The sequence below is a fragment of the Asterias amurensis genome, chromosome 10, assembly GCF_032118995.1.
Source record: "Asterias amurensis chromosome 10, ASM3211899v1".
NCBI classification, from domain to species: Eukaryota; Metazoa; Echinodermata; class Asteroidea; order Forcipulatida; family Asteriidae; genus Asterias; species Asterias amurensis.
In genome coordinates this window covers 21,747,970-21,774,420 of record NC_092657.1, presented here as the reverse complement: position 1 = coordinate 21,774,420, position 26,451 = coordinate 21,747,970, and the positions used below count along the sequence as shown (strand labels likewise).

General features: G+C 38.4%; 2 protein-coding genes across 3 annotated transcripts; one reads left to right on the top strand and one right to left on the bottom strand.

Annotated features, from left to right (window-relative positions):
* Positions 1 to 2,580: 2,580 nt before the first annotated feature.
* Positions 2,581 to 21,850, bottom strand: LOC139943226 (ATP-dependent RNA helicase DDX51-like). The gene is made up of 12 exons (XM_071940039.1): positions 21,729 to 21,850; positions 19,917 to 20,967; positions 18,718 to 18,868; positions 16,934 to 17,079; positions 15,718 to 15,896; positions 14,708 to 14,810; positions 12,543 to 12,683; positions 11,488 to 11,685; positions 9,709 to 9,941; positions 8,415 to 8,580; positions 7,390 to 7,524; positions 2,581 to 6,538 (listed from the first exon to the last, which is right to left on the bottom strand). The coding sequence occupies exons 1-12, from the start codon at positions 21,758 to 21,760 to the stop codon at positions 6,515 to 6,517; spliced, it is 2,559 nt and encodes an 852-aa protein (XP_071796140.1). The 5' UTR covers positions 21,761 to 21,850; the 3' UTR covers positions 2,581 to 6,514.
* Positions 21,851 to 21,966: 116 nt separating this feature from the next.
* LOC139943229 (protein adenylyltransferase FICD-like) lies at positions 21,967 to 25,616 on the top strand. Of its 2 annotated transcripts, XR_011786776.1 has the most exons (3): positions 21,967 to 22,350; positions 23,117 to 24,699; positions 24,787 to 25,616. XR_011786776.1 is itself a non-coding variant. In XM_071940042.1 (2 exons), exons 1-2 carry the CDS (start codon positions 22,056 to 22,058, stop codon positions 24,184 to 24,186), a joined length of 1,365 nt encoding a protein of 454 aa, XP_071796143.1. In that variant the 5' UTR covers positions 21,967 to 22,055; the 3' UTR covers positions 24,187 to 25,616. The 2 variants fall into 2 exon arrangements, 1 of the variants encoding a protein (XP_071796143.1); XM_071940042.1 differs by having other exon boundaries at positions 23,117 to 25,616.
* Positions 25,617 to 26,451: the final 835 nt, after the last annotated feature.

The window sequence follows — 26,451 nt, the reverse complement described above, 5'->3', positions numbered from 1 at the left end:
ACCCATTGTTGTCTATATAACCCATCTTTGTCTATAACCCATTGTTTGTAAACCGATTGTTGTCTATAACCTATTGTTGTCTATAACCAAAAGGCTGTGCAATCCTTCATGAAATCTATTTCCCATGCCCCAAAACAAAAGGTATGGACAAGTACATGACATTGATTATGCGATCACGCTAATGCAACCCCCCCCCCCCCCAAAAAAAAAAAAAAAAAAAAAAAAAAGAAGAACCTTACCAGTCAAATTGATTGTTCGCAAGTGTGACTGGTTAAAAACCCATTGTGGTATTATACAACCAATTGTTTTTCTTTAACCTATTGTTGTCTATAACCCATTTTTGTCTATAACCCATTGTTGTCTATAACCGATTGTTGTCTATAACCAAAAGGCTGTGCAATCCTTCATGAAATCTATTTCCCATGCCCCAAAACAAAAGGTAGGGACAAGTAGGCATACATGACATTGATTATGTGATCACATTTAAACACAAAACTATACGTACAAACGATACACAATCGATTGTACGCAAGTGTGACCGGGCCGATTTCACAAAGATCTAAGATTGATGGTCACTGCAAATCAATCGTTGTTGCTAAGTAAAGTGTGATGTCACAATACAAATCAGTATGGTCTGAAAATATGTCTTGCGATGAACCTTATTGTTCTGTGAAATCTGCCCCTATTATTATTATTATTTTTTTTTTCTTGAACGGTACATTGCTAAGACAGCTGTACATTAACTGGGTTTCGAATAATATGTTTGAGGAAATCATTCAATGAAACTTATGCCCTAATTTGTTTGCTGTAAAAATAGAAAGTAGTTTTCCATTTACCTTATTTGCACCACAATTTCTGATATTATTTATAATATATAATCGTTGTTATTGTCTATAACCAATTGTGACACTGTACGCACATTAAAACGTAAGGCAAATGTGTACACATTACTAATTTGTATTAATAAATACCTTGGGCGGTTTCAAGTCTCTGATGGTCAAAACCCGGTCACGTGTGGGAGTGTTAACGGTGGTATAAAGACCGGCTTTGGAAAACAGCGAATAAGTGGCCACTAAATCAGCATACATTGTGTCAACTTCGGCGTTGCACTGTATCGCACGCTTATAGACTGTGCAAGTCTCGCGCGCGCCGGAGCGAGAAAACACGACAACTGAATAACTTATTTTTTTTTATGAATCAAATCTTCGCTTAAATTTTTTTCTTAATGCCGAATCTGAACAACAAAAATACCCATTAGAGCTTGTTTAAATTAGTTTGAGCTTTTTAAACAAATACACAATTATCGGTTAAAGTCTATGTATAGACAAAAGTAAAACTCTGGGACAAGGATGTTTGTTTGATCTTAAATGTTTTGAAACCCCTTTTGTAAATCTACGCCCAAATGTGAAACTACGGAAAGCTGGTTTATACGCGGACGCACGATGGTCCGCAAGGGCGTTAGATAAACGCGTGACGCAGTTTAAAGAGGAAGCCGACGCCTACGCGACCAATGAAAAGGCTTTCAACCCCGCGCAACCAAAACAAGCGTCTGCGTAAGTTTCGTGATCGGAGATGGGCACAAATTCTTAATTTTTTTACAAATAACCTGACCTGAGGTCAAGTTTTAATATCGGTTTTTCTTCGTTATTATGTTGACTTTATTTTTACTTTTACATATGTTGTTAATTAGTATTACATTTTTAACAACATATGTCATTTTTATGGTTATAAACTATATTAAACTAAAGTAATGGACGAAACAAAATCTCCCCAACGTAAAACTCCATAAGGTTGGGACCACAATGGTCCCGGAAGTTCAAATCTGCGCGAGACTTGCACAGTCTATTTATATCCCTGTTAGGCCGTGTCCGAAACGACGACTTCGGCTACAGCTACGTCTAGATCAGCGCGTCTATCAGTGTTGAAGAATAGGCAGACGCGCGCGATCTAGCCGTAGCTGTAGCCGAAGTCGCCGTTTCGGACACGGCCTTAGTTTCATTGCAACTTCGCGCACTTCGCGTACGCGCGCTGAAAATGTATCAATTTTGAGTGCACGGCTAAAATTTTCCAAATTTTGTGACTTTTCTCTCGGCGGTACTTCCAGACATGTTCAGGGGCCATATTTGAGCTTTTGATGGTTCCCATCTCTTTCGTGCGTTAATCATATTACTGATCTTTGAGACTAGTGACTCTTTGAAATAATGATCTGTTCAGCGCCTTCACTGGGGTCAAAGGAGGCAAATGATTGGACGATAGCTGTTCATTGTGCATTCAAACGCGCGCATGAGCTCGGCGTCAGTTTATACGCGCGCACATGTTACACGCGCGCACTCAAAATTGATACATTTTTTAGCGCGCGTACGCGAAGTGCGCGAAGTTGCAATGAAGCTAACAGGGATATAAATAAGCTAGCGATACAGTGCAACGCGCAAGGTTTACACAATGTATGCTGATTTAGTGACCACTTATTCGCTATTTTCCAAAGCCGGTCTTTATACCACCGTTAACACACACGTGACCGGGTTTTGACCAATCGGAGACTTGAAACCGTCCAAGGTATTTATTAATTAATTGTAACTCACAGATGTATTGTAGTTGTGTTTGTAGAGTCATATTGCGCCAGCCACAGCACCTAGTAAACCATTACATGGTGCTAACGATAGGTCTAACAATTCAAACTTCGTCTCACTCACCTTGCACACATAGCCTACTAATTTGTATTAATTAATTGTAACTCACAGATGTGTTGTAATTGTGTTTGTAGAGTCATATTGCGCCACAGCACCTAGTAAACCATTACATGGTGCTAACGATTAGGTCTAACAATTCAAACTTCGTCTCACTCACCTTGCACACATACTAATTTGTATTAATTAATTGTAACTCACAGATGTTTTAGTTGTTTGTAGAGTCATATTGCGCCACAGCACCTAGTAAGTCATTACATGGTGCTTACGATAGGTCTAACAATTCAAACTTCGTCCCACTCACCTTTCAGTAAATACATTGCGCTACGTATCCTTTAGAAAAAGACTCGTTATAAATACAAGCAATGCTATTATTGTCAACATTTATTTACAACGGCTGTAAAGGCTCATAATTCTTACTATTAACAAATTTAGAATGAGCAAAATTAAATTATCTTAAAATGTATGAAACATGTATGTGACGATAGGAGTGTGTTTTTTGTTTACAGCATTAGGTTCGAGTTGTAGCAACGTGTTATTGTGTGTATAATTTATGTTCACAATAATTTAATGTTTTCAATCTAATTAATGTATTTTATGTTTTTTTTTTTTTTTTTTTATATTCCCGGCACAATGATCAGCATTCACTAGTTACACGAAATCATAATGCAACTTTAAAGAGAAATATGGGGGATATATGCGACGTTATAAAAAGAGAAAAATGATTATATGTACTTGAATGGACTGTAATTTGTCAGCCAAACGGAAGTGGGTATTATCCGGTTTGGGAATATTATGTTAGATGATATTCGGACGTCATCAAATTCATTATACATATAATATTGTTTCAAATTCTACACTTTTTTGAAAAAAAAACCAGATTTTTCTTAATTTAGAGCTTTGTGTGGACAAAATTCCCAGTTGCCATGGTAACGCAAAAATAAGTAAACACAATAAAAAATATCATATCTGGTAATGTATTCAACCAACCGGAACGGAACATTACACTTCAGGAGTATTTCTACCAAATAAAATAATGTTAATATCACGTGCAAACTTATCAAAAATTGTCACTTTAAAAGTGTTTCAGTGTGTCCGTTAAAGCAATTGAACACTTTCTATAAACAGTATTGTCCAAAAACCCACACTTCGTGTATCTCAACTGCTGTATGAATTAACAAACCCGTGAAAATTTAGGCTCAATCGGTCATCGGAGTCCGCACGTTTCGCCGTGTCATGAAAATGCGTACAAACTAAGCTATAGTCTTGTGTAATTAGCAAATTTTGCTTTAAAATGCGTACAAGGCTAGGAGCCTTGTGTAATTTGCAAATTTTGCATGAAAATGTGTACAAGCCTATAGCCTTGTACACATTTTCAAATTTTGCTTTAAAATGTGTACAAGGTCATAGCCTTGTGTAATTAGCAAATTTTGCATGAAAATGTGTACAGGCTATAATAGCCTTGTGTAATTAGCAAATTTTGCTAACCAGCACATTAGCCATGTGTGCTTAGTAGATTAGCAGATTTTGACTGAAAATGTGTGCAAGTCTATATACATGTATAGCCTTGTGTACTAAGCGAAATTTGCCTGAAATTGTGTACAATTTGCAGCGTCAGTATTTTTGTCCAGGTCAATACAAAGGCAACTACCTACACGTACCTTCAGGATAATATATGCTGCAAAGCAACCAGTCATTGCTGTATTTATGATATATTTTATGGAAACAATTATAACGAATATGGTATTTGAAGCACTGCATGGTGAGGTGTCATAGTAAAAATGGTATAACTTTGTGTATTTTGTAATTTTGACTTTTACTTACCCATACACCGATGTGTTTTAGCACTGTATATTTGAGACTTTCTAGAGTCCTGGGAAAAATTATCACAGGTATATCACTCGGGTGGGATTCGAACCCACGACCCTTGTAATTCTAGAGCAGTGTCTTACCAACTAATTGCTAACACACATTGGTGTATGGGTAAAAACCCAAACTAATCTTTACTTGCTGGGTAGATTACGTTCTTTTGAGAACCTGTCTTGCTATGTACTCTACTCCCACAGATGAGTTTCTTACTTCATACCTTGTTTATTCTTTAGCATTTAAAGGCACTGGACACTTAAAGTAATAACTCAAAATAAGGGAATCAATGTGTGGTGAAGAGGTTTTCAACTTAGTGGTTTAATCCCTGGTTCTTGATAATTTTACCGAATAATTATTAGCAAACAAACTTTGGGGTTGTTTTGAGAGCCACTACGACTTCAAAGGAGAAAAGTTGTGTGGTTCTACCCGATAGCTCTAGATAACAATTTGCTTTAGTTCTGTTCTTACAAACTTGGGCGTGGGTTTGAATCCCAACCGAGTGGTATTTTTAAATACCTACATATGTTACCATATGTTACCATTGGTCGTTGCCAAGTAAGGAATAGCAGCTTGACTATCGGTGTCAATATTTCAATTACAACTAAAGTCCTTAAAGGCAGTGGACACTATTGGTAATTACTCAAAATAATTATTAGCAGAAAACCTTTCTTGGTAACGAGTAATGGGGAGAGTTTGATGGTATAAAACATTGTGAGAAACGGCTCCCTCTGAAGTAACGTAGTTTTTGAGAAGGAAGTAATTTTCCAAAAATTTTATTTTGAGAAATCACAAGGAAATTTGGTTGGTAATTCTGTTGTTATCAAGAAAGAAATTGTCTTGCTAAGTAAATTTTGTGCTTAGCAGCTCTTTGAAATTGTGCCCTGGTATTATTATTATTAAAGTATGGGTTCAGAGTAAAATATTTTGATTCTAAATGATGGAGCAGTCCTAGGCCCAATTTCATGGCTCTGCTTACTGTAAGCACGGAATCGGCGCTTACGGAAGCAGGGAATTTCGGCTTGCAGCAAGGGTATTTTATTGGTTAGCAGTGAATTTTGCTTTCTGCGCGTGCCTACTCCACGCTACTAGGCATCCTAGGCTAGCGTAGAAATTTGGCGCCATGCATGTAAGCGGGGAGTTGTGATCGAAAGCAGAGCCATGAAATTGGGCACTGATCACGACAAGATGAAACCTGGGCCCAATTTCATAGCGCTACTTAACGGTAAGCAAATTTGCATGCTTGCTGTAGCAGAAAAAGTTGCCTAAGCCTTAGCATATTTCACAGGTTAGCAGAAAAATTGGACGACCATATTGCGTGTTTACCGTGGATTTGCATTGTGACGTCATTTATTTTTGTGTGGTAAGCACCGGAAGGTTAGCATGCCTTTTCGTGTGCTTACGGTTAGCAGCGCTATGAAATAGAAATTGCACAGTAAGCACAAAATCGGCCACTAAGCAGCACTATGAAATTGGGCCCAGGGCTTAAAAGAAACACGTTGCCTTGAAACGGTCGAGTTGGTCTTTGAAAAGCGTTTGTAACCGATTGTTATGAAATGCATATAGTTAGATAAACAATATAAAAGTAGAGTTTAACATTCCACACACACATGCCTCGAAATTGCAAGGTTTTCCTTATACATGTACGTCGCGAAGCAACACAGTCGGCCATTTTGTGGAGCCAAAACTTTGACTGAAAAAAAGGGCAGATAGTGTTAGTTCGCATCGTAAAACAAAAACCGTGCAATTTCGAGTGATACTTGTGAGGATCATTGTATTCATCTTTTAAGATATCTTTCTAACCATATAATGTATTTCATAACAAACTGTTTCAAACACTTTTTCCAAGACCAACTCGTCCGATCCTAGGCAACGAGTTCCTTCAACTTCAGCCCCTTTGCACACTACTCTATTCCCTAGGGGGAACCCCGAGAATAACGGCCGGTAGATCAATCCATGATACCTCACATGGAATAATGCTTCTCCACCTAAGAAATAAACAATACAAACAAAAAATTATTTAAATTATTAAACAAAAAAATGAATGTATCGGCAAATAAAAGAGCATGTGATGAATTGCAGCTTAAAACAAGCAGGGTTATTGCTGTGTGATTACTTCCTACGAATGCGAATGCATTACGAATGTTGATGTCACAGGTTCGCAACAAATAATTCACAACAGTTGCGTTGTGCTCAACTCTCTTGCAAATATCGCATCGAAGACAGAGTTATAGATGTCAAATTCACGCCAATTTGGTATCGCATTTGCTTTCGCAAAAATTATGAACCAGGCTTTACGAATGTTGACGTCACAAGTTCGCAACAAATAATTCACAACAGTTGCGTTGTGCTCAACTCTCTTGCAAATATCGCATTGAAGACAGAGTTATAGACGTCAAATTCACGCCAATTTGGTATCGCATTTGCTTTCGCAAAAATTATGAACCAGGCTTAAAGGCAGTGGACACTATTGGTTGTCAAAGACTAGCCTTGACACTTGGTGTATCTCAACTAATGCATAAAATAACTAACCTGTGCAAATTTCAACTCAATCGGTCATCAAAGTTATGAGATAATAATGAAAGAAGAAAACACCCATGTGACACGAAGTTTAGTGAGTTAAGATGGTTGATTTCGAGACCTCAAGTTCTAAATCTGAGTTTTTCGAGTCATTTAGAACAAATGAGTAAAGATAAAGTAAGATGAAATTAGACTTACCCGTAAGATTGTTGGTAGTTTCTGCAAAGCCTTCTCATATGACTCTACCAGATACCATCTCAGTTTTTCGAGTCATTTAGAGCGAATGAGTAAAAATAAAGTAAGCTGAAACTAGACTTACCCGTAAGATTGTTGGTAGTTTCTGCAAAGCCTTCTCATACGACTCTACCAGATATTCCATCTCATCTTCTTCAATGTCATGCTTTATCATGTTAGTCTTGCCAGCATGCTCCAGCATCTTCAACAATTTGGGAACCTGAATAAATAATCACTTATGTCATTAATAACAATAATAATAATAAAGAATATTTATAGGGCGCCAACATCCACCAAAATGAGGTGCTCAGGCGCACAGGAGGGGAACCACACACAGCAAGGAAAACGGGGAAAGCTTTACATAAAAGAACTACCGAGATTGGCAACAAAATCTCAAAAAGGTTAAATTATTTATACAAGGTGTATGCATTAACATTGAAATACTTGGGTCATTAAACATAAAGGATGAGCAATTTTAATTTTCTATGAAAAACAATTTTCGAATGGAGGTAAGAGGTGTATTTGTAACCAGTATGAATAATAACCCCTCTTAAACTGAATTCGTCGATGTAGCATTACGTCACTGTTTGTATAAATATTCATCTCACGCAAAGCACGCTCAATTCAAATCAGCTAACACCAAATCAGCTAACACATCATTGGCGACGCACTATATATTTGCCGTCATTCAAATTCGAGTAGAAGTCACTGTGTAATATTTCCCAACACAAATAATAACTTCAGAATAAATAACAACAACTCATGATAAACAACGAAAGCAGTCAGTCCGTTCGCTCTTGTCCCCGTTTAATGTCTGTCCCCAGGCATCCCTACATAAGCCTCGACTGCCAGATGATGCCTCCATACTCTATTTATTTATTTTTCTCACCCTCATTAAATAGCTTTGTTTATTGGTTATTCCTTATAAACATTGTTTGTACTCTGTTTTCATGAAGTATGGAAATAAATACCAGTTTGAATGAAAAAGCAGAGTCCTACATGTGTTTCCCAATTGTTTGGCCTTAAAACAACACAGGGTCACTGTATACATAAAAAAAAAATCCCCTAAAATCTTCCTGCAATGATCCTTAATTGGATGCAACGACATACCTCATATTCTTGAAGCAATGAATAAGCTACTCCTGTCTTGCCGGCTCTAGCCGTCCTACCCACCCTGTGTATATACGTCTTGATGTAAGGTGGCATGTCATATGAGATGACGTATCTAGCATTCTCTATATCCATTCCACGAGCCATTGCATCCGAACAAATTAACCTGAAATAAGAACATTTACATCATAATCAACAACTTAACCATAAATAATAAAAGCCATGGCAACGGAACAAATTAACCTGAAATAAGAAAATTTACACACACATGTACATTATAATCAACAACTGAACAAAAAATAATAAAAGCCATGGCAACGGAACAGACTAACCTGAAATAAGAAAATTTACACACACATGTACATTATAATCAACAACTGAACAAAAAATAATAAAAGCCATGGCAACGGAACAGACTAACCTGAAATAAGAACATCGACAGCATAGTACATGTATCAATAATAATAATAATAGTTGGTAATACACTGCTCTAAAATTGCAAAGGTCATGGGTTAGAATCCTACCAGAGTAATATGCCTGTAATTTTCCACAGAAATCAGGAAAGTACTGATTATACATACCAATAACTTTCTCATAGTTTTAGAGTTTGTTTAACTCAAACAGTTAAAGTAGGATTTAAAAACTTTGCATGGTGGAAGTATGTGAGGTTTGAGGTAACACCATCAGAAAATATCTTTTAAGTAGGGTTGGTTCTGAAAGTGAACCGGTTGTTGACAACTCAACACGTTTCCATCATTACGCTCTGATCGTCTTCTAAAACCCAATGCTCTGATCGTCTCCTGAAAACTGAGTTATCAACCACTGGTTCTTTTCAGGACTGAAGACGATCTGAGCATACTGAAAGAGATTTTGATTGATTTACACACCACTTAATAATTTTATATCTTTTTTATTGCAAAACACATTTGTTTTCTTTTTTTTTATCTATTGCCTAGTCTCACTCATGCATAATGTGCATGTCCCTTTTTTTACTACGTCTTTGTGTAATTTTGTCCTTGTCTTTAGGGAACAGAAAAAAAGCTTTTGCTTCTTCTTTTTCCAGAGCATAATGACACTCAAAAGAGATTTTCACATGGCGCTACTGCAAACAACACCCATTACTCAACAGTTACTCACAGTTCTATCTTGCCAGCTTTGAACTGTTTCAGTAAGCTCTGATCATCTCAAAAAAAAACATATACTCCGATTGTCTCCTAAGGACGATCAGAGCATAATGACACTCAAAAGAGATTTTGCTACTGCAAACAACACCCATCACTCAACAGTTACTCACAGTTCTATCTTGCCAGCTTTGAACTGCTTGAGTATCTGCCGTCTTTGCCCCGCCGTTTGATTGGATGAAAACTCTGCAACCTCTATCCCTCCAATCAGCTTCAGTAGATGGTAGAGACGATGTGTGGATTCGATGGTGTTTGCGAAACACAGGATCTGAGAGAGCTTCAGGGACTGGATGAGATGAAGAACGACTAAGGGTTTCTCGCCAGGCGTGCATTGGATGTAGCGCTCCTAAACATCAGAAAATAGAATTAGCCAATGCAAACTGCTGAGGCACCTCGTCAAACTATCCCCTGGAACATTCAGGGAAGGCTTTATTTTGTTGGGAAAACCACAAACAGGTGACCTTGCTCAGTGGTAACCACAAACCAGGCTTCCAGTTAATCACAATCTTAGTGCTCATGGTTTAATCTTAAAGGCAGTGGACACTATTGGTAATTACTCAAAACAATTTTTTGCATTAAACCTATCTTGGTGATGAGTAATGGGGAGAGGTTGATGGTATAAAACATCGTGAGAAACGGCTCCCTCTGAAGTGAAGTAGTTTTCGAGAAAGAAGTAATTTTCCACGAATTCGATTTCGAGACCTCAGATTCAGAACTTGAGGTCTCGAAATCAGCCATCTAAACGTACACAACTTCGTGTGACAAGGGTGTTTTTTTCTTTCATTATTATTTTGCAAGTTCGATGATCGATTGAGCTCAAATGTTCACAGGTTTGTTATTTTATGTGGAGATACACCAACTTTTAAAGGCTAGTCTTTGACAATTACCAATAGTGTCCACTGCCTTTAAAGAATGTAAACATACAGCTCAGCTGTCAGTGAAGTGTCCCTGAATAATACCAAAGTTTATTTGAAAGCAAAACAAATTGGAGGGGGAAGAAAAACGTCCCCAGGTTAGGCTGTCACGTGTTTTCCCAGGGATAGTTTTGATAAAAGGCCTTATCAATCAAAAGGACCTGCCGTCGATTTCACAAAGAGTTAGGAATCGTCTTGTCTCGAGTTAGGAAGAGTAACTCGTCCTAACTTAGGATTACTCTTAAGGTCTGCATGCTACTGTGCAGGGTTGGGACTCGTCCCGAGTCCTAAGATTAGTCTTAAGTTTAGGAAGAGTTTTGTGAAATTGTCGGCTGATGGAATAAATACAAACAATAGTTAAGGGCATGGCTGAGCTTCTGTCTTCCCCAACATATATTTCTCCTTCCATGTTTTGGTGACAAGGTGATAAGCTGAGAAGCGAGGACCGTGCTGTTGTATTTTAGTGCATAGTTTTGATTCTTAACCATACAGTTCGGTATTTGTTGACTCCGTTGTACATTGAAGAGTTAAAGGAACACGTTGCCTTAGATTGGTCGAGTTGGTCTTTGCAAAGCGTTTGAAACCGTTTGCTATGACATATGGATTGCATATGGTTAGAGAGATGTTTTAAACATGGATTATAATGATCCACACAAATATGCTGCAAAATTTTGCGATTTTCCTTTCATTTTATGAACTACATGTACATGTAACATGGTCGGCTATTTTTTGGAGTCAAAAATTTGACTCTACAAAATATTGTATAAGGAAAAACCATGCAATTTTGAGGCAGTTTTGTGTGGATCATTATATTCTCCTTTTAAAACATCTGTATAACCATATACATGTATGCATTTTATAACAGATGGTTTTCAAACGCTTTTCATGGACCAACTCGCCAGATTCAAGGCAACGTGTCCCTCTAAGCAAGACTTGTTCATAGTTTCTACATGGCCTGATGAATAAAACATGACTTACTTTGAGTCCAAATGGAGTGGTGAACTTTCCAACAAACTCCCCTCTTTCCTCCAAAGCTTCCTGACCATCCACCTGCTTCTGTTTTCTTCTATTCTTCGACGTCACAACAGATGTTATCAAACGAGGCTGGAATAAATTGAGCTGGGTCAACTTCTCTGGGTTCTGAGAGAGGGTTGCAGAAAACAGCAACTTCTGAAGCTAAAAATAGAATAACAAGCAAGTTTTAGTGTCATGTTCAATGCTTCTTATAAACACGTCCCTGCTTGCATCATGGATAGACCACTATGATCTAAAGCTCTTTGTTTCACCATAATGTTGTGCCAAGACTGAGTGGGTTTTTAATCCCCAGCCCTGACACTTGTGTCCTTAAAGGCAGTGGACACTATTGGTAATTGTCAAAGACTAGCCTTCACAGTTGGTGTATCTCAACATATGCATAAAATAACTAACCTGTGAAAGTTTGAGCTCAATCGGTCGTCAAAGTTGCGAGATAATAATGAAAGAAGAAAACACCCTTGTCACACGAAGTTGTGTGCGATTAGATGGTTGATTTCGAGACCTCAAGTTCTAAATCTTAGAGGGAGCCGTTTCTCACAATGTTTTATACCATCAACCTCTCCCATTACTCGTCACCAAGTAAGGTTTTATGCTAATAAATATTTTGAGTAATTACCAACAGTGTCCACTGCCTTTAGGCATGACAATTAACCATTGCTTCGTCCTTCGGATGGGACATGAAGCCGTTGGTCCCATGTGTTGTGTAACGCATGTAAAAGAACCCATTAACAAGAGAAGGGGTTTGCCCCGATGTTCCTGGCTGTGGCTGCTGTATGCGCCATAGCACCTTGTAAACCCTTATAAGGTGACTAAACAATTGGGTCTCAGAAATAATCCCTGCAAAAACCATAATTGGGTCTCATAATTCACCTCTGCAATAACATACCTTTCTGAAAGTGTGTTTATACTCAGCGCCTGGAGTACCTTGGTTGGTACATGTACATACATAGATAAGTGTACTATATAAGACTTTGATATTGTTATAGACCGTTACTTACCGGCATTTGAATCTTTGAACAGCTAGCTACTGTTATTGGTCCTGGAGTTTGCCTTCTACTGTCCTTGTATGCACACTTCTCTACTTGAGCAATCCAATCCTGAGATATCTGATCCATCATCCGATCAGCCTCATCAATAACCTATAATCAATCAATTACACATTTATTGATTAACAACAAGACTCATCATTCGATCAGCCTTGTCAATAAACCTACATGTATAATCAATGTATTCAAAATTGATCATTCAATCAACCTCTTCAATAACCTATAATCAATACATTCCGTATTGATTCACATTCGATCAACCTCGTCAATAACCTATATCAATCAATTACACAATTGTTGATGAAATACAATTGATTAACAACATAGCCTTGCTCAAGGCAGTCGCATTATTTGCTCCGAAAAGACGCCACTGTAAACCCACGTACCCGTATACCCTGTGCGTGGTGCGTGCGATCACACCGCATGACCAACCCATATACACACTGTCACATCGTACGACTACTGTGCACACAAGCCATCCGCACTCGTACCACTAACCGCATGCGGAGGCCGTCAGGCCGACAGCCTTGTCGGGTCTGTAACTTCCGGGTTTCATGTGTTGTATTGAAAAATTTCCACTAGTGGGGGCTCTAGGATATGCTTGTATGCAGCTCATGAATATTAACAATCTTTCGTTTGACCAATTGCAGACAACACAGGATGTGAGGCAAATGAATTATTAATTTTTAATTTTTACGTCCAATCACGCACTTCCCTAATCACGACCTTTAGACCCTATCATGCTCGCTGAGCATCTGGCCATGGTGGGGTGGTGTGTGATGAAAATATGTCTCATCTTTCGCGGGCATTTTGGTAATGAGCTGACCGTGGGAACTCTTCGCTTATTATAGTAATGAGGTCAGTGGCTTCGACACAGACCCTACAAGGCTGTCGGCCTGACCGCCTCTGCATGTGGATAGTGTACGGGGGCATCGTGTCGTGCGATGTTACGCACAGTGAATACGGGTGGGTTTTTATACAGCGGCGGTCTTTTTTCGGAGTGAATAATTTGACTGCCTTGAGCAAGGCTATTAACAAAAAGAGTTATTGTATCACTGTGTGACATTCACATACACCAAAATCTATGAATTCTACTCACTGGTTTCACTGTGGCTCTTATATGGGCCCAATTTCATAGAGCTGCTAAGCACACAAATTTGCTTAGCATGAAATTTTTGCCTTAATGAAAACAGGATCACCAACCAAGTTTCAATGTGATTTTCAGGCAGGCAAACAACAGCTAAATACAAGTAACAAGCAATTTGCAACAAATGGAAATTTGGTTGGTAATCCTGTTTTTATCAAGGAAGAAATTTCATGCTAAGCAAATTTTCATGCTTAGCCGCTCTTTAAAATTGGGCCCAGATGTTATCAGTAAAGCACACACTGGTTAAACAAATTCATTTTACATCCCACATCCCCAAGGCCAAAGATCCTGACCCACAAGCCTACTAGCAGGGCCCAATTTCATAGCGCTGCTTAACAGTAAGCAAATTTGCGTGCTTACTGTAGCAGAAAAATTTGCTTAAGCCTTAGCCTATTTCACAGGTTAGCAGAAAAATTTGGCGGCCATATTGCGTGTTTACCGTGGATTTGCATTGTGACGTCATTTAATTTTGTGCGGTATACATCGGAAGGTTAGCATGCTTTTTTGTGTGCGTACGGTTAGCAGCGCTATGAAACAGAAATTGCACAGTGAGCACAAAATCAGCCGCTAAGCCATGTAAGCAGCGCTATGAAATTGGGCCCTGATGTTCTCAGTAAAGCACACAATGGTTAAACAAATTCATTTTACAACCCACATCACCAAGGCCTGTGACCCTGACCCACAAGCCTACTAGCTGGTGGAGAGCAGAGCAGAGAGAAAGTCGTTTGGTTTCTCGTTTGATTTCTCATGATATATTTGGTTGATCTTTATGATTAAAAAATTGCTTTCATGGTGCAATTTAACAACTTTTCCAACTGCTTCACAATAACCTAAAGCACATGTCTATGAACTTTTTATCATATAAAAAAGTGTTGAAAACTGCAGTGTGATGTTTAATGCACGTAAAAGACCCAGTGCACTTACAAATGTACCTTTACTCTGCCTTTACACAGTTAAATGTAGTACTTACCAAAAATCTGAGATGTTGGAGAGAGAAGCCTCGAGTCTTATTAATGTGATCCACAAGCCTGCCAGGGGTAGCCACTACTATGTCACACTGGGTCTCTCCATTACTAGTCAACCAGAAATTATAAAATGTTATGTGCATGTTAAGGCTACATATGAAGTTTCGTTGTCATTGTCTAGGAAGCATCTGTTTCATTTTTAAACAATAAAAATTGCTGCCACATGTAGTTTCTCAGAAGATGATGAGTGTAAACCTGGGGGTCGCACAGCTGTTGCCCCTGTGGTTCATACTCCTGTCGAAGACTAAAGCAAGCTAGTCAAAATGTTGAGACCAATTAAAGGCAGTGGACACTATCTTAGACACTATTGGTAATTGTCAAAGACTAGCCTTCACCGTTAGTGTATCTCAACATATGCATAAAATAACAAACTTGTGAAAATTTGACCTCAATCGGTCATCGAACTTGCGAGATAATAATGAAAGAAAAAAACACCCTTGTCACACGAAGTTGTGTGCGTTTAGATGGTTGATTTCGAGACCTCAAGTTCTAAATCTGAGGTCTCCAAATCATATTGGTGGAAAATTACTTCTTTCTCAAAAACTATGGCACTTCAGAGGGAGCCGTTTCTCACAATGTTTTATATCATCCACCTCTCCCCATTACTTGTCACCAAGAAAGGTTTTATGCTAATAATTATTTTGAGTAATTAACAATAGTGTCCACTGCCTTTAAGAACTCACTCGCTGTTAGTGTGGTTTATAACGATCCTCTATAAACTAAAGCAGTAGTCCAAGTCAATTTTCTACCTCCCAGTCCACTCAGGAGAGTTCTTTTCAGAACAGGAAGTCTCCCAAGATAAAAAAAAAATACTCTCACAGAAGAATATAAAGCAAGACAGTTTTCAAAAGAACAAAATCTACCTGGCAAGTAGGCACACACATGGTTTTACCGCAAATCAAATATACACAGTAAACACACATAAATATTACCAGCGTCTTGAAGTCATTCTTACCTTGTCTCAACCAACATTCTTTGCTCCTGGCCAAATTTCTTCAGACCACCAACCAGAGCAGCTTTAAGACTGGTTCCTTTACAGAGTGAAGTGAAGACTTTGTGGACCTGTTGGGCTAGATCACGGGTTGGCAAGACAACCAGAGCACGGATACGGGGTACCACTCTGTAAAGCAGGGCCTGGGTTCAGCCGAAAAAAAGGGGGAAATAAATACTGTTTTAAACATTTATAGACAACTTTTATTTTGTCAATTTGTCAAAGCCCAACAAAGTACATGTAACTATAACAAATCTGTAGAACGCAACTTCCAAGGTATTTATTTGGTAAGTGTCAAAGATAGGAACATCGATATGCATCCCAACATCAAAATATACATGTAACCATAAAATAAGAAACCTTGGAAAATTTTGGCTCAATTGGTTTTAATCAAAGTTACATGTTGCATAGAATTGAAGCCTTGGGAGCCTTTCCCAAATTTGGGGGTTGAACAACCTCCTGCTCTAAAATTTTATTACTTTTCTGACATTTAGGAGCAAATATGTCCACAAAGGAAGAATAATCTGCAATTAATACTCAATCTGAGAAACATTTCTCCCAGAAATGCTTCTCAGAATCACACTCGTTTTATTTTTAAACTCCTGTCTTTTTTCATAACCACCTGGAGCACTACTTCAGAGTTAACTGATTCTTAAAATGCTGTTAACCATATATGTACTACAAAAAAAAAACGATAGTAAATGTGCACTTCTAAACAAGTAAGTTTGCATTGCCATTAATTTTAAGAATGTTCACAAATCGTACACCTTCCTTTTTTAAGACACTGGACACTATTGGTAATGGTCAAAGACTAGCCTTCACAGTTGCTGTATCTCAACATATGCATTAAATAACAAACCTGTGAAAATTTCAGCTCAATCGGTCATCGAAGTTGTGAGATAACTGAAAAAAAAAACACCCTTGTCATACGAATTTGTGTGCTTTCTGATGCTTGATTTCGAGACCTCAAGTTCTAAATCTGAGGTCACGAAATCAAATTCGAAAATTACTTCTTTCTCGAAAACTATGTTACTTCAGAGGGAACTGTTTCTCACGATGTTTTATACCATCAACAGCTCCCCATTACTCTTTACCATTAAGGTTTTATGCTAAAAATTATTTTGAGTAATTACCAATAGTGTCCACTGCCTTTAAATGTTGCATACATACGTGTACCTACCTGAACAATAGGGATTGCAAATGCCAGGGTTTTACCGCTACCGGTAGGTGCAGAGACACATACATCCCTTGGACGGTAACCTACATCTCCAGTTTGAATGCCTAGTTTAACTGAATCAAGAATCACTGGTATCACGTGTCGTTGCACTGCAATAAAAGAAAGTTCCGTCGCAATAAATTTCAGTTTCAAATTTTGGTAAACCATGTTTGTTTTAAAAAAAGAAACAAGATAACTATAGCAGGAACAGTGCAACTTAGTTTTGAAAACTGTGGGAGTCAGAAGTGATTTAAGTGAAGATCACATATTTCTAGCTGATTTCTGTTTTATACTCCTGAACTAAACTCACTGATTGGTGAGAACCAACATTTTAAAATATCTTCTGGCGTGTATCGATAGCCAACAAAAATCATTTAGACTGGGTGGTAAGGATTCCATAATGCAAGTTCTAGCAGCGGAATTTTAGCAGCGCAATCTAGCAATTTGAGTGTCCGGCAGACCGTAAAGTGGTCCATTGCAATTATCTATGAGGCAAATGACCCAGGAAATGAACCAATGTTTCAGTAGATTTCATATCCAGATAATGTCTGATGGAGCCAATTCTATGACGAGCAAACGAAGCAGCACAACAACTATTGCTGACATGATGGTTCAGTAAAATATTGGCGTCAAAGTGAATATTGAGAAGGTTGCGAGCACTTGAAACTGGGCAGTAATGGAACTACATGTACATGTGTATTGTTCAGTTTGATGCTAAAGTTAGGACTTAAAGTCATTATACACTTTCGGTAAACAGTATTATTGTCCAAGACCCACACTTCGTGTATCATAACTAATATATAAAATAACAAACCTGTGAAAATTTAGGCTCAATCGGTCATCGGAGTCGGGAGGAAATAACGGGAAAACCCACTCTTGTCTCCATGCGTTTCATGTGTTTACTATAAATCGGTAACTCTCGCTATCGAGAATTGATTGTTTTAATGTTTTCTCAAAAAGTAAAGCATTTCATGGAATAATATTTCAAGAGAAGTCTTTCACCATTACCTTCTGTAAACCCTGTAAATTATTTGTAAATCTGTGAACTTTTTTTCCTGTCCCGAAAGTGTATAATGGCTTTAAGCCCGATTCAAACTTCCTGCGAATGCAAAGCGAATCTTGATGTCACAAATTCGCATGAATAACTCGCAGCAGTTGAACTCTGCTCGACTCACTTGCGAATACGCTGCGAAAGAAGGGTTGTGACATCAAATTCAGAAATTTGAAGTACATGTATGAACCGGGCTTAACAGGTATGTGACGACTGGAAAAATTATTACCATTGGTTTCATTCTCATTTTAAAAATGAAAATTGACAAAAGTGTGTGATATTTGTTGATATGTTAAATGTTCAATTCAGAAAACAGTCTTAAAGGGTCTATGTAACTTTTGTAGGACAAAAAACACAATGTCCACAGATTTTCACTAAACTTACACAGTTTGAAGATAATTAAAGTAGAAAGCTTCCCTGAAAATATTACCTGCTGAGGTACTGTAGTTTTGGGAAAATTAGTAAAACAATGAATGTCATGAAAATAATTCTCGTCTCATGACATGCATGAGACGAAAATTATTTTAATCATTTACAAACGTATTTTCATGACATTTTTTTACTCATTTCTCAAAAACTACAGCACCTCAGTAAGTATTGAAGGGAAGCTTTCCACTATCATTATCTTCAAAACCTGTAAGTTTAATGTGAATCTATGGACATTTTGAAAAAGTACCCAAATCCTTTAAGTTTTTACCAGGGAAAAGACGCATCACACCATCATCCTGTAGTCTCTTCACAAGCAGTGAATCCAGTTGTTTCATCTTGTCCACATCTACACTGTGCTTCTGAAGGTCGTGTTCAATCAGCATTGGATGAGCCAACCAATCAGGCAGCACTCTAGTGACCTGGTCAAAGTTCAAATGTCAAAAGTAATAAAGCCTCACTGTAATTAGACCAATGAGTATTAAAGTTGGCTTTGTGGTTTCATCCCTGCGTTTAATGTTTTGTATTTGAGTTTTTAGACCAAATAGCAGTTTTAATACTTCAGAATTGCTATTGATTAAGTTTGTTATTGACTGTTTTTAAGAATGTTTACTCCCGTTGTTAAAATTCAGTATTTTCTTATGTTTTAGTTTGTCTATTTTTCCATGTTCAGCGCCCTAGAGCATGTTTACACATGATTAGGGCGCTATACAAGTTTTGGTATTATTATTATCATTATTATTTTCACCTTGGAGGACCCCTGTTCAATTCACAGACTGAAGTCTTGAGTGTGGATTGCATTTTCAATCCTGTCCAGGGGTGCGTTCCACTCGCGCAAACAACTCGCAACTGTTCGCGCAATTGTTAAAGTTGCCAACGTTCGCCAACGGTGGCAGCGAACAACTCGTTCCACTTGAAATTGTTGGTGAACGTGCGCAACTGTAGGCAACGTTTGTGCGAGTGGAACGCACCCCTGATAGCATAATTTCTATCTGAGTTTCCCTCCTACTAAGACTTGTACATTTTTTGATCATCTTTTCAAGTAAACCTTCAGGCACAAAAGTCAGAATTCAAGTCACTTTTGAAGCGATGGAAGTTGACAAACTAGTTTATCACTTTTCAAATTGGAAAAGAGCATATGATTCCATCAATTGTCCAGCCAAAATAAAAGTAGATTATTACGTACATGTAGATGCTTTACATGGTAAACATCAAACCAGCATCTGACGTGTGATGGTGAACGGCTCACAGTCATAAATTGTAAGGCATATAATATTTATTGAAAGTGAGTTTTTTGTAGAGGCTGTATACTCCCCAGGGAGCTGAAATAGTTTAAGGAATGAACTAAATGTCCCAGTGACCAGGGGTAATAGTGTTAGAGGCTCTTTAAGATGCCTTTCGGCTGTGAAAAGTGCTAAATAAACTGGTTAATTGTTATTATCATTATTAAAGTTATTGAGCAAAGTTTACCTTCTGTTTCTTCTTATTTTTCTTGTCACCTAGAATTGTAAAGTCCTCGGCCGTTTCTTGTTCATCCTCAATCTCATCCTCAGAAATGGCAGACTTTGACCTCTGACCTACATCTACCTCAGTGTCATCATCCTCTTCAACGTCAACTCCAATTTCCATTTCCTCAGTTACGTTACTATGGTTACCATCATCTTCATTTGGGATAATCACATCACCCTTTTTACTCTTTTTAATCTTTTTGACACGTTTGTTGTTCACAGATTCATCTTCATTGTTAACATCTGATGAACCATCTTTGTTAACATCCTCACCGGAGCCATTTCTTAAAGATGAAACTTCTTCTTCATCACTCCCTTCTGATGATTGAGTCTCAGCGATGCCTGAAGAGCTCTCATCAACTTTTCTTTTCTTTGCTCTTTTAGAATCGGATGGAATTGTACTCCGCTTATGAGTCTTTGAAGTAGTTTTGCTCTTTACTTTTTGTTTAGCCACTTTAACGTCACAACTGGAGTTCAAAGGACTCTCCTCAAGATCTTCAACAATTGCCTTTTCATCAGGAAGTTCACTTTTCAGTTCATAGCTTGAAGCAGCACTCAGCTTTTTCTTCTTCTTTTTAACTTTGTCTTTTGGAGTCTTTTGTGTTGTCGTACCTGATGTTTTGAACAACTCACTTCTACTACTTGTTAACAGTTCCTGCTCGACTGTTTTACTTTGTTCTATCTCTTTGCTGCTGTCTCTAGCTTTGATGGCAGTTTCACGATCTCTAGCCTTTGCGTACAACTTTTTTAAGATGACCTTCGGTGGGAGACTTTTCTTCTTGGCTGACGTTTTCTTCTTCTTTGTCTTTTCACCAGCTCCCCTTTTGGTCGGTGTTTCTTCTGCCTTCTCGGAAATTTCAACATGGGAAACTTGTGCAAGGGTTTTGGTGCTACTGTTGGTGTCCGTCGATGCCTGCTCAAGACTTTTTCTTTTTCTTGCTTTGGCTTTTTCATGCAACCTTGTTAAGATAGCTTCAGAGGATGATCTTTGAGAGTGATCTCCAACCATAAACCTGTACGTACATCAAAAAAAAAAAAAAAAAGTCTTGGTATTATTGCACAGTAGATATACATGGGGGTTACGTTAAGTAAAAACTTCAGCGATCAATTTCCACGACGCATAGTACGTAAAATACACTATTATGCGGTACTGATATTTGCCATCTTGCCCTTGAGCTAATTATTAAATATGCAGGAAAGCGCCCTCTGTTGTCTACATCATCATGTATGTTGAGCAAGCTCTTTGAAAAAGCTAGAAGGCGGCCGCTGGTTTTTCCGCTTTGTTTGAGATAAATGTTTTACAATAAAAAACTAAATATATTGTTATTAGTATACTACGCACTAAATCAATCATCAATGTAACTGTATTTACCTTAAAAAGTAAAAACTTGTGAATATTCTCTTTTAGCTAATAACATAGTCATAATAAGTAAAAAATAATAATAATACTTTACACAGTTCTATTTATTATTTTTATTAATTTTAGTAATAGTAATAAATAGTAATTAGTAGTTAGTATACCTCTTTTGATTTGAGGATTTTAAATGTTGGCCTATATTGGAGGATTTGACGGCGAGTTGGAGGCAAGTTAGTAGGACCCCCGAGGCTTGGGTGTGTGTTGTGGCCGATTAAAATATGTCGATGGACATGATGGAGATGGATGGATGGACATGATGGAGATGGATGGAGGATTAAAAACCAGCTAAATCTTAAAATTATTGTATAGACTAGTTAGTTGTTTTCAAAATGAATTGTGTGGAATGGTTGTGCTTACCTCGTATTAGTCTTGGTACTAAATGAAGCCATTTTGTCGAATGTCAAACCGCTGTTTCATCCAACAATACTCGGTAATCTGTATTCCCCTCGTGCGAATCTCTTTCCCATGGAGGCCGCCATCTTTAATAAATGGTTGACCAATTAGAAAAGGCCAAATGATCCTTCCGCACAGACTGGCACCTTGCTTCTCTTTACGTCAAAGTACCGTATGTAGATACAGACAAGAAACACGTCAAACTTTGAGCTATAAATAGATTACATCATCGTCATTCACAATTTTACGCGAGCATAAAATGATGAGAATTTCCACGTTAAACCCACCAAAATGTCTACCAAAACCAAACCAGATGGTAGTTCCAGTTTAGTCTTCAAGTCCTCCATTGTCTTCTTTTTGTTTGGCAGCGTTGTAGCGGGATGTCTCTTCACAGTATTGTCGAGATTTATGATTATTTTAGAGGGGAGTTCTCGTCAAGTTGGGACCGTTTCAACATCACCGGTTTCCAAGTCGTCGTCTTTGACGGTGACCAAAGCGCTCGGGATGGAGGGGTGGCCTGGGATGGATTATCACGGCATGAGGGAGTGGCCAATTACGGTCAGGGATAAACCTGTTATCAGACCAGGTATGGTCATGTCAACATTATTTTAAAGTGCTTTTCGTTGTTTTAGTTTATAAATTATATACTAGTACATATTCATAATATTAAATATTAATACTAATTTAATTAAATTTCAAATATTTTTTTAATAATATTAATTTAATAACTGATCATATTTAAATAATTTAGCGATTTTGAAATTTAATTTTTAGATTATGTCCCCCCACTCCATGGACCATCTACATTGTGGTTGCGATAACGTAACCCTCGCCTCCCGTCAGCTGAGCGCGGGAACAGTAGTAGTTGCGTTAATCGTAACCCTCCATCATGTCCATTTGGCATGTCCAACCGTCCGGACAGATGATGGATTGTGACAATTATCGCAACCAAACTTGCCCCGACTTTGATTGATCACGAATAAGATCAACACAATTTTATAGCTTTGAATTTGCATCATGGTTTTCCTTACTTCTAGAAACTATAAGGCTCCCCTGCTCACAGGGGAGCCTTATAGTTTCTAGAAGTAGGTTTTCCTTAGCCCCACTTGTGTGGCCGAGGCTAGCTGAATCAGCTAGGATTCAGCTAGCCTTGGCCACACAAGTGGGGCTAGGTTTTCCTTATAAATTATTTTATAAACATTGTGAATTACCAAGGCACACCAATTCGTGAACTCAATTTGTGTAAAAGGAAAACCACGCAATTTCAAGGCATAGGGTCCTATGCAAATGTAGGAATCGTACTTTAAAACATCTTTCTATCTTTAAGGTTTCCCTTTTTGTTTTTCTTGCAGATATTAAAGGTGAGGTTTTAGCAGCTCTCCATCAAGCCATCATCTTCAAAGTCAACGGCAAGAATGAAAAAGCACACAAGTTATTCCAGCACGCCCTCGCTCTAGATCCGAACCACTCCGACGCCCTCAACGAATATGGAGAATTCATAGAGGAAAAAGATATCCTCCAAGCGGATTACTTATACACATGCGCGTTACTGAATAACGCATCTCACAGCAAAGCACTGATCAATCTAAAAAGAACGGCTGAAATCGTTGAAGAAATCGATCAGAGAATATTGAGTCAGATTGACTTAAAACGAGACCAGTTTCTTGAAGTTCCGTCTCATAGTCGAGCGTTACATCGCGCACAGCAAGAGATGTTCTACCAGCATATCTACCACACCACAGCAATCGAAGGGAATACGTTATCTCTGGAACAGATGCGGAGCGTTATGGAGACTGGGATGGCTGTACAAGGAAAAAGCGTCTTAGAACACAATGAAATAATCGGAATGAGTTCCGCCTTGCAGTTTATCAACAATACACTCATGAATAAATTTGGGGACATCACAGTGCATGACATTCTTGAAATCCATCGGCGTGTCCTTGGACATGTTGATCCAATTGAAGCTGGGAATATCAGAACGACACAAGTATTTGTCGGATCGCACATCCCCCCAGCTCCAACAGAGGTCGAAGAACTCCTACAAGAATTTATCGAGTGGTTAACATCGGAGAAAACAAATGAAATGCACCCAGTGGAGTTTGCAGCCCTTGCACATTACAAATTTGTTTATATTCACCCATTTCTAGATGGAAACGGAAGAACTTCACGGTTATTGATGAATTTGATTCTAATGCGTGCCGGGTATCCCCCAATAATAATCAAAGTAACGCAGAGACACGAGTATTATGAGACTATTAAGCAAGCTAATGCAGGTGATGTCCGGCCGTTTATACGCTTTATTGCTCGGTGTACGGAAAGCATGCTGGATGTATTATTATGGTTGACAAGTGAATCCCATGGACTTACAGAAATAGAAAGTAGAGAACGATACAGGACAGTTGAAAATATTCCTGTGTACTAAATACTACAAAACTCATTCATTTGAATTCAAAATACTTCCTGCATGTTGTAAGGCCACTGCTCCTTGTTCAAGCTTGATCAATTTTTGAGGCTGCCTTATGGCTCATAATTATTGTATTTAAACCCTTTACATGTAGTATAATTTTTAATTTAACAGTGGCTGTTTCCAAATCATCAGAAATAACCATGGGGAAGAACGGCCAGCCCTTTCACACTTGCATTACGGGTACATACGTACATGTACATGTATACCACTTTAGCCAGTGATCTGTCCTGGCCAGTGTTGTACATGTACATTGTAGTCGAGATTGGTACACCCAAGACCAATTACGTAGACCCATCAAGTAAAGCCCACGACCAAGACGATCTTGAGACCCACAACACTGGCCCTGGCATGGGGAATATCCACCCTTGTTCTGGAGTAGGCTGGTAGGGGTAAGCGATAAAAACCCTGGAGTACTCTTGAAAGTTGCAGCCTGAACCCAGTGAGAATAGGGACTTGCATACCATGTAGGCGGGGACAGTGTGAAAGTGCGCTGGGGTAGGCCCCTACCCATGGGGTAATGTACTCCCAGGGCCTCTGGACTTGCATACCATGTAGGCGGGGACAGTGTGAAAGTGCGCTGGGGTACATTGTAGGCCCCTACCCATGGGGTAATATACTCCCAGGGCCTCCCCTGGGCTATCCACAGGGATCAGAGATATATTAGTGTGAACAGGGCTTAGGGGCACATTTCTGGTTTCCCAGTTCAGTATTCTATGTCTTGTTTTTGCAAATGGAGTAAATAGAATTTGAAGCTTATTTTATGGTTATGATGGGATACACCAAGTGAGAAGACTGGTCTTTGACAATAATTACCAAACATGTACCTTCCTTCTAAGGAAACTCTATGAATATATTATTTTTACAGTACTTTATGTTGCAGTTTGTCGCAATACAACCAGACAAAAGCGCTCAGCTCTTCCAGGGAAATAAGCCCAACTTCTCAATTTTGAGAAAAGCAAACAGATAAAGCTGTTTTTTTTCTTCATAAAACAGGATGAAGGTTTTATATTAAAAAAGGCAGATATGTTGTTACATCCATACAGTACATACATACGTACATGTAGTATGTACCTCTGAAATGAAAAAAAATTTACCCAGAAATTATCTTGTATTTTTTGACAAACCAAATTTTTTGGAGTTGGGCCATTCTGTTCAAACCTGGATTGTATTTGAAGTGTGACCAACAACTTTTTTTTTCTTTAAGGTATATGGTTGTTTGATCGTTACTAAATGTAAAATATAAAATAAAGTGATTATAGTTTACCCCTTGTACATGTATTGCAGCTCTAGAGCTTTCAGCTCTATTTTAAAGACATATATTTATTTTAAAATTATATAGTAAATTAAAAGTATAAAATAAAGTCTTGCATTTCATTTTGAATATACTTCTGTTTTCATCAGTGTAACACTTCTGTCATGGGGAGGAACTGGGGATTATTTTACCAAGAGCTGATGACAGATGAACCAAGAAAAATAAACGTTGACAACCGACAAAAGTAGATGCAGGATGCATGGAGGCATTTATTCACCACAAACATTCTTCCTAAACTGATGTACATTTAATTGTAACCATGTACTGAGATACCCTCAGCCGAAACAATCAATATTAAAATAAAGTTTCCAAGACCTTGTATTTCATCTTTGAACATGCTGAACAGAGCAAGGCCATAGACCTTTTCGCAAACGCCCATTGCGCAAGCGCAAACTGTTGGATGTGGTGCATGCTGGTCTTAACTAGGGATCAAACTTGATCTAGAGTCCGTTTTGGCGACCCAAACCAAAAACTGTTTCGGTTGTTGGTCGCTGGTTCTGCTGTTCAGACTGAACGATAACCGAGTTGTGAGCTCGGTTACCGTTTTGGTTATGACGTCAGAAACAGCCTTTGGTTGGGGTCGCCAAAACGCTCTCCTAGCTACACATATACATATATGTAGACCAGCGTGCACTTCATTCCTCACTTACATGCGCAGACCAATTATTTGACAAAATAGGGACACCGCCAACATATGGCTAGATAGCTCAGTTGGTAGAGCGCCAGCATGTTAATCCGGAGGTTGTTGGTTCGTATCCCACTCTAGTCAACTCTTTGTTCAACCCCCAAAATCATAGCAAAGGGCACTTCCATTAGAAAAACCATAAAGTCATACATGTTGAAGGCGCCAAGGCCAAGACCAGGGGCAACATACATGTAGGTCGTGGCCTCTGTTATCTGTGTAACTA

Excerpts from the sequence above, each read along its gene's own strand:
- LOC139943226 (XM_071940039.1), bottom strand. The coding sequence starts at position 21,760 with ATGGCTTCATTTAGTACCAAGACTAATACGAG. Across the intron at positions 8,581-9,708 it reads AAAGCTGGCAAGATAGAACT|GTTAATTTGTTCGGATGCAA; the intron begins GTGAGTAACTGT and ends TTCTTATTTCAG. Across the intron at positions 7,525-8,414 it reads CATTGCTTCAAGAATATGAG|GTTCCCAAATTGTTGAAGAT; the intron begins GTATGTCGTTGC and ends TTATTTATTCAG.
- LOC139943229 (XM_071940042.1), top strand. The coding sequence starts at position 22,056 with ATGTCTACCAAAACCAAACCAGATGGTAGTTCCAGTTTAGTCTTCAAG. Across the intron at positions 22,351-23,116 it reads TAAACCTGTTATCAGACCAG|ATATTAAAGGTGAGGTTTTA; the intron begins GTATGGTCATGT and ends TTTTTCTTGCAG.